This window comes from Sipha flava, unplaced genomic scaffold (genome assembly GCF_003268045.1).
Source record: "Sipha flava isolate LNK unplaced genomic scaffold, YSA_version1 45193_pilon_pilon, whole genome shotgun sequence".
NCBI classification, from domain to species: domain Eukaryota; kingdom Metazoa; phylum Arthropoda; class Insecta; order Hemiptera; family Aphididae; genus Sipha; species Sipha flava.
In genome coordinates this window covers 1-7,968 of record NW_020273207.1, presented here as the reverse complement: position 1 = coordinate 7,968, position 7,968 = coordinate 1, and the positions used below count along the sequence as shown (strand labels likewise).

Genomic DNA, 7,968 nt, shown 5'->3' with positions numbered 1-7,968 from the left:
TCAATATTTTACTTCAATAAGAACTATTATGAATGAGGAATATGTTTAACACTTTAAATAAACATATATTTTTTTTTATATTGTTTTGATTTCATTCATCATAATAAATGTAGTGTTTTCAGTTAACTTTTCATTTACCATTTCAACTTGAAAAACATTATTTAGTTATAAGAATGAATGATGCTACAATATTTTATTGATAGAGTAATTTTATTTACTACTCGTAGTTATTATTTGTTTATGATTGTTATAATAATTTTTTCTGTAGATTTTAAAATAAAATGTAGGTACTAATTAAAATAAATCAAGTATATTTTAATTTTTGTTTATTTATGAATACCATCAATTTGCTTTAGTTCTTATTTTCTTATTATGACTTAAATGTAAAATGTATCTCTTAAAGGAAATTATTGTTATTACTTAGGAAAAAATAATATTTTTTCATTAGCCTTATTTTGTTTTTTAATTTAATCTTAGCTATGGCTATTAAATTAACACAGTTATGTCAAGAAGAGTTAATGAAACATTTGATAAGTAGTAACTCTCAATTACTAAATTATTTTTTAATCTATTTACATTTATTTTATCATGTTTAATCTTAAAATGCACTAAATTAAATACATTTCTTAAATTCTAATAAATTATTGTTTTACATTTTTTGTTGAGAATATTTGTTTTTATACATTAAAATTCTAAAATATTATTTTATACAATATATGACTCATAAGCATAAAAATTCATACACATAGATTTTAGAATACTAAAACAATTAAGTTATATGGTTTTTCACATTGATTTAAATATATACTCTATAATTATCAATTTAAAATCAACATATTAATTTTATTATTATTAGATAATAATTATACAACTTTTTATTTTTAATTCAATTACCATAATTTTTTTTTTTTATTGTGGCAGGCCCTATTATAATAATAATAATAATAATAATAAAAACATTTAAAAGAAAATGGTTTAAATTAATTATCTGAAAAACGTTAAAAAATTGCCTTCAATGGGTATTTTATATTTAAGAATATACTTAAAAGATTTTTACTAATGATACAATAAAATAAGTTAAGTATATTAGAATATAAAACTATGTACACAATATTTAGGAAATCATATAATTTAAAGGTAATCTAAACAGCCCATTTAAGACACCTTGTTGCCTGGTGAGTGTCTAAACATGAAATACAGCAATAACGTGCACCACATGTCGTACATGTGTAAGAACTTCGGAACCCACAAACAGCACAAAATATACGGCGTGGCAAATCTGATGAAGGTGCTTCTATTGAGATATAATTTGGTGGATCTCGATTGTTAAACTGATCAGCTTCAATTAATTGTTCAAATGTTCTTCTAAATCTAACAAATTATTAAAATTGAATTTATTTACTTTGAATATAATAATTACAATAACATATAAAATATTGATGGTATTTAATTATATTATTACTTTTGTTTATAATATTCAGCACTCTTCTCTTTTTTCCGTCGCCCCCCTTTAGACTCTATAGTATCTAAAAATTTAGGAGCTTTTTTATTCAAAACAATATCAGCATGTGGATCCTGTTGATAGTTATCCATTTCCAAACTCTCCAGAGCACGACGTACCCGCCGATTTCTGGTTGCTGCATCAAGTACTTTTTTCTTATCTGCATCTTTTATCCTTCCTGATTCCCTTCCTAATAATGTTTTCGATGCCATTTTTAATAGGTGGTCAGTACAAAAAATTTTAATTCTGAGTAAAAGTTAGTTGGTCCATTAATTCATCAACACGATCTTCTAAAGTTTCCAACACATCAGATGATACAAATAAATGTTCTTCATCTAATTCTTGTAGGATGAACTTCTTTCCGAGAGCATTAGTTTGATCCAATTGTAATAAAAATTGTTTCATTGACTGATCACTTAAAAAAAAAATAAATATTTTATTTCATTGTTATAGAATTTAAAGAAAAATGTCTAAAAGAAAACAAGTTAGTGCAGAGGAAAAGCGTATTAGAATGTTGAATTTATTTCATGAAAAGAAAGAATTTTACCAGCTCAAAGTAAATATACATAAATTCATTATTTTTAATTATAACATCATGAAGAATATTTTTAATTCTTCATGAAAAATATATACTTGTTGTTGGCAATAAAATATTCTCAACAAGTTTCTATTATCATTTTAACACTGATATATGAAATTTTATTATTGACATCAAGAATTGAAAAAAATTAGCAAGAACAAATGTATATTTTCAAGATATTGATGATTTTATTACCTATATAATAATAACTTAATATCCTAAATAATATTTAACCATTTAGGAATTGGAAAAAATTGCACCAAAAGAAAAACAAATTATAGTACAAGCAGTAAAAGATGTAGTTCAAAATTTGGTAGATGACGGACTAGTGGATACAGACAAAATTGGAACATCTGTATATTTTTGGTCTTTTCCAAGGTAAGTTGTTATGTAATTGCATAGTTAATTTTTTTTTAATTATTTCAAATGTATAGCAAGACAAAAATTTCCAAGAAAAATGCACTAGATAATGCCAAAATGCAGTTGGACGAATATCAAAAAAAATTAAATAAAAACTTGGAAATAATTGAGAAAGAAAAAGTAGGAAAAGATGTAACAAATGAAAGGAAAACTCTTTTAGATAAGATTAAAGATCTTGAAGAGGAAAAATTGAAATTGGATAACGAATTAAAAAAATACCAAGATTCCAACCCGGCAGAATACGAACGTATGAAGAAAAGTATAGTGGTACGTAGAGTACCACCTTAATTTGGTTTATGTAGAACATTTAATATTTGATGTGAAATTAAAATCTGTTAACACCAATATCTGTTACACATAGGTGGCTAAAGAAGCAGGTAATCGTTGGACAGACAACGTATTTTCAGTGAAGTCATGGTGCAAGAGGAAATTTTTCATTGAAGACAGTATCATTGACAAACAGTTCGGAATACCATCAGACTTGGACTACCTAGAATGATGCGCACTCTGCAAGAGTTGATGAACGGTAATTATTATGCAACTGTAGTCCACTTACCATGTAATTAATGTTCCCTTAGAGACATGAACCATATTTTTTTCTATTATTATAATCACAGTATTTATCTTTGTTTTTAATTTTACTTATTTTTTTCTAAATAAATTTGATCAAAAATAATTAAGTTACAGACGATAAAGCGACAACATTCATCACAAAAAAAAAAAAACATCTAAATATAAATAACAAGAACAAATAAACATAACCTACGTATCGTTATCACAAACAGTTATGATAGTGAAGCAAAGTGATTGTAATTCGGTGTTGGAATAACGGATTAAATATTTAACTGTTTGGTCTTTTTTTATAGTACTTATCTGATGTTAGTAACGAAAAACTTTATTTTCCGTGTTGTAATTACAGATATATAAAACAACTATTGCCACGAAGTTATAGTTTTAAAAAATACACTTTTTTAATACCCAGGAATGGATCTTAGCAGGAAAACATTTTTGTAAGATAATGACACTGTAATGATGATATGCGTACAAGTTACGTTTAACAGATTTTGCATTTTTATGTCCTTACAAAGGAGTAAAATTGTATTCCTTGGCTTTTCAAAAAAAAAAAAATATAATTGTATTTATTGTTGAAGTTGATAACATACTGGTTCAAATTTAGCAGAATAAACAGTGATTACTTGCAGTGTAACATTAAAAACAACCGCAAAGAGTTAATAGGATTTTATTTTGGTCTTTGAATTTGCTGTACTTTTTGATAACTTTTTCAATATTTTGAAAATAACAAGAAAATTGTCAGTAAAAATTCTAATACTTTTATATTTCCCTGACCAACGTGTTTCCCGAAGTAGAAGAATATTGGGCATAGGCGTTCGCAGGGGGTATGTTGGGTATGTAACTGCATACCCTAAACATAGAGCCTTCTTTCTAAAATTAAAAAAAAAAATAAAAATTATGACATATTTGGTCTTATATATGTTACGTGCTTTTTTATTACATTATGATTTTTATTATATTTTTTATATTCAGTTCCAAACCGTGTAATTTATTTTTGAAACACAAATCATATGCTATAATAATGATTTAATGTGTTAATGAAATTAAGAAGTTCAATAATTCAAGCGAGATTAAATAGCTATCAACTACAGAACAAGGCTATAAATTAAAATCCCTAAAACATTATTGGTGATATTAAGAACTTAACGCTACGCAGATTAATTTTAATTGTTTATTAAATTTATTTTGTTTTTCATTTAAGTATATAATTATCTTTTTAACCTAACAACACTGTTTAAATCATTAAATACAAGATTCAATACGTGACTGGCACAACGGAAGAATAGTGCCATAGGATAAGCTTCATTAATTCCTTTTTGAACTCCACTTACATGTCTAGCTATTGTAGCACACTCATCATATCCTTGGCCCACAAATAGATTCAGATCTAAATTATAGATTTCTAAAATGCAATGATTATTTTTACAATGGATTTAGAATCTAGTTTTGAAAGAGGCGAGTAACCAAGAAATTCTTCACAACTATTGTTCTTTTAACGTCGTAAAGCAGATATCGAACACCAATTGATAATTGTTCGGTGTCACTTATATCGGCAACCTCGACAGCTAAGACTGAAGAAACTGATGAACGATTCACTTCTTCAATAATATTTTGTCGAATCGCATAAGAACAAGTTAACATTTCATGTGTGATATACAATGAATTTTCAGCTCCAAACTTTAAATGCTTATTCAAAACTTGAAAAGTTGAAATTCGACACGGAATTGTAATAAATCCGTAAAAACGGAACTTTCATCATTTTTACCTTGTAGTGGAAGATCCCGCTTTGCACAAAACAAGATTAACAATAGAACAATAGGATAGATCGAAGGTTCACACTTGTTTTCTCCAATTTCTCTACGAAATAACAAATCTATTTGCTCATGAACACTCAATTATTTTCTCTCTTTTGAGCTTAAAAATTGCGTCTTTATGCCAAATACTAATTTCATGAGTTTTTGAAACCTCATTAAATTTTTGATATATTATGTATGGAAAACCAATTAATGCTCCTTGAACAACTCTATGTACTCAACATAGGCTTTATCGGGGGCGCTTAAGCCCCCCCCCCAGAATGTAAACGTCAAAATAAAAAAATATGTGTTTCAATATTTGATATTCATAATTTTTATTTTATTTTGTTGGGATACGAGAATGGTCTGGAATATTCACAGCTTATCGTTGTTGGGAAAATCATATTTAGTAGGTATATATTCTAAAACTTGTTTGCGATATCTGTAAAGTTATAAACACGCAAGCTGCAGACCGCCCCTGAATTAGTGTCGATTACGTTTTTGGAGTGTATACGGTAATCGCCTTTATTTTTATTTTTTTATTTTTTAAAACCTATGCGTGGTTTTCCGTAAATGACGTGCTAAACAAATAAACAATATAATTTTATATTATTTGTGTGAATTGTGTTTGAATTCATCTAAACTAATCAATTATTTATAAATTATAATTTGTAATTAATTCAATAATAGCTAAAAGAATGTTTGATGTATTTAACATTAAAAAACAAAAATTAGTTGTTACCAATTCCTCGTCAACAACAACACTAGAATCTGAAAATGAAGATTTAAATATTGGTTTAGACATTGATATAACTACACAAAAAAGTGTTGAAAATATTATAGATAAAAATGTCATTTTTGACTTGGGAACTTTAATAACAGTCCCTATGTGACCAATTTTAACAATAAATACAAATGTAGGTAAACACTAAACAATGTTTTAAGTTATTATATTATATTTAAATTAAATATATTGCAGTCATATCCACTAACTAAATTTGGTACACAAAATCGCGCTTTCAATCAAACATTACAAAACATATGAATAGCTTGAATATAGTATATCAAAAAATTCAATTTCTTACTATTCTTGTAGAAATTTTAGTACTGGAAATAGTGGCAATTTTGAAGATAGCTTTTTAGTTGGTTTTAGAAATTGGAAAAAAAAGCATGTGCTTTGTATTTATACTTTATTTATAATTTTTAACTATAATTATTAATATAAGTATATTATAATTTATAGTTGAGTATTTGTAGTGGATCTAAAGGTGGGAATAAAAGTAAATCAATAAATTGGACGCACATGCTTAAAGTAATTTACATCTTACATGTATGGTTAAATGATGATATGATCAGCATATCAGAAAACAAAAGAAACTGGCAGTGTTCAAATATCTTCTCAGCATTCATTGATGGTTGAAAGTAATAAAAAATACATGAAAATGTTAGTTGATATTGTTTTATTTGAAAGTTGTCAAGGAGTTGGTTTAAGGCAGTGTTTCCCAACAGGTGGTCCGTAGGCCAGTCATTGGTGGTCAGCGGTCTCATAGATTTTTTCTTCGATTTCTATTAGAAATTATTTAATTTTTTTTTATTTTTTTTTTTTGATAGTGAAAAAAATTACGATTTATTGAGGAACCGACGTAAGATCTTTAGAAATAGGGTCTTTAAAAACAGTTGAGTAATTTACTTAACTATGATTAAAGTGCAAACCATTCTATACGAAATACTCTCGTAGAGTTGTTGGTCAAATATTTTTTTAAGTCATATTTTTTGGAGGAACCCAAAGGTCTTTCAACAATTTAAAACTTATTCATATAATCTGTGGTGGTATTATAATTAGTGTAGCGATATATATAAATTGTAGTTATATTACATGCTGGTCATAATGATTGAGGCTATAAAACTAGTATATTTTTAAAAAGACAATATCTAGTCGTGAATATTGAGTTGATCATTATAAATACATTAAAAATGCCTTAGAATGTTAAAATGAAATATACTTACTATAGTTGAATTAAATAAAAAAAAAAGTATAATCATATGTTCTCTAGTCATCGTTTTGGTTTTATTATTATAGTATGATATTATATCTCAGAATATATAAATAACTTTTTAATTGATTATATTCTTTAAATATTTCGTTTTTAAATATAGTAAAAAGTTAACCCAAATATACCATATTATCGTTGTCGGCAGTACTATTTTAATGCATTTATTCTTGATCATTAAATTTACAATTTATGAGAATTTGTACTTACTATATTAGTTGTTACCATTTATTTATATAGCAGTATTCTTTTTGTTATTCGTGTGAATAATATATCAGCATATTTTTTTTCCCAAATTCATTCTTATGATAACGAATGTTGCTTATCAAAGTCATAATTTTTTAAACATTGTCTTGTCAGTTTGATTCTAAAATGTTTAACCTTTCAATTTTCGTATAATGTCTGTGACTACAATTTCAGTTGAAATAAATACAATCCCGAACTGTAAACCATTATGGTAGCTCTCGGAGCTTTTCCGGCCGCCAAACTCGGCGCTTTACTTCTGCGTCAAGTAAGTAAACCTATTGCTAATTTTGTCAAAGAACGAGCGAAACAGTCTCCTGTATTTCGATCATACGTGTGTATGCCACCTGCTCAATTTTACAATTGGTGCGAAGTTAAAATGAAAATGTACTTCATGAATCTCGGTACTGCTGGCAAGGTCAAGCCTTTGAGTGAAACCATGGCCATTGAACTTGGATCGAATCTATTAGGTGAAGGTATTATATTTTTTGTTGCTGCTGTTTTACTATTGTTTGAATATAATAGACAAGTACGCAAAGAACAAGCCAAAGAAGATGCACGTTTACAAGACCAAGAAGATTTAAGTAATGCTATAAGAAATTTGGATTTAATGTCTGAACAACATAGTGCTGAAATAAGGCGTCTTACTTACCTTGTTGACGATCTAATATCCAAAGTAAATAGCAAATCAAGCACTGAACCTTTTACACCTTCAGAATTACCACCAAGTAGTAGTAAACAAAATGAGCCTGAATATTCAAAGAACCTTGTTTCCAATGAAATGAATGAAAATTTAATATTTAAAAG

General features: G+C 26.9%; 4 protein-coding genes across 6 annotated transcripts; 2 read left to right on the top strand and 2 right to left on the bottom strand.

Moving 5' to 3' along the window:
* Positions 1 to 1,065: 1,065 nt before the first annotated feature.
* Positions 1,066 to 1,725, bottom strand: LOC112689572 (zinc finger HIT domain-containing protein 1). The gene is made up of 2 exons (XM_025563350.1): positions 1,463 to 1,725; positions 1,066 to 1,371 (listed from the first exon to the last, which is right to left on the bottom strand). The coding sequence occupies exons 1-2, from the start codon at positions 1,711 to 1,713 to the stop codon at positions 1,143 to 1,145; spliced, it is 480 nt and encodes a 159-aa protein (XP_025419135.1). The 5' UTR covers positions 1,714 to 1,725; the 3' UTR covers positions 1,066 to 1,142.
* LOC112689573 (general transcription factor IIH subunit 5) lies at positions 1,716 to 3,164 on the bottom strand. Its single transcript, XM_025563351.1, has 2 exons — positions 3,058 to 3,164; positions 1,716 to 1,916 (listed from the first exon to the last, which is right to left on the bottom strand). The coding sequence occupies exons 1-2, from the start codon at positions 3,090 to 3,092 to the stop codon at positions 1,742 to 1,744; spliced, it is 210 nt and encodes a 69-aa protein (XP_025419136.1). The 5' UTR covers positions 3,093 to 3,164; the 3' UTR covers positions 1,716 to 1,741.
* Positions 1,931 to 3,359, top strand: LOC112689570 (meiotic nuclear division protein 1 homolog). 3 transcript variants are annotated; one of them, XM_025563346.1, is made up of 5 exons: positions 1,931 to 2,057; positions 2,323 to 2,459; positions 2,516 to 2,768; positions 2,863 to 3,027; positions 3,189 to 3,359. In XM_025563346.1, exons 1-4 carry the CDS (start codon positions 1,968 to 1,970, stop codon positions 2,998 to 3,000), a joined length of 618 nt encoding a protein of 205 aa, XP_025419131.1. In that variant the 5' UTR covers positions 1,931 to 1,967; the 3' UTR covers positions 3,001 to 3,027; positions 3,189 to 3,359. The 3 variants fall into 3 exon arrangements, with proteins under 3 accessions (XP_025419131.1, XP_025419132.1, XP_025419130.1); XM_025563347.1 differs by having other exon boundaries at positions 3,183 to 3,359; XM_025563345.1 differs by lacking the exon at positions 3,189 to 3,359 and having other exon boundaries at positions 2,863 to 3,137.
* A 3,857-nt stretch (positions 3,360 to 7,216) lies between these two features.
* LOC112689571 (putative OPA3-like protein CG13603) lies at positions 7,217 to 7,960 on the top strand (the record flags this gene model as incomplete). Its single annotated transcript, XM_025563349.1, has 1 exon — positions 7,217 to 7,960. A coding segment is annotated over exon 1 (588 nt), but the record flags the coding sequence as incomplete, so codon positions are not given.
* Between the last annotated feature and the right edge of the window lie 8 nt (positions 7,961 to 7,968).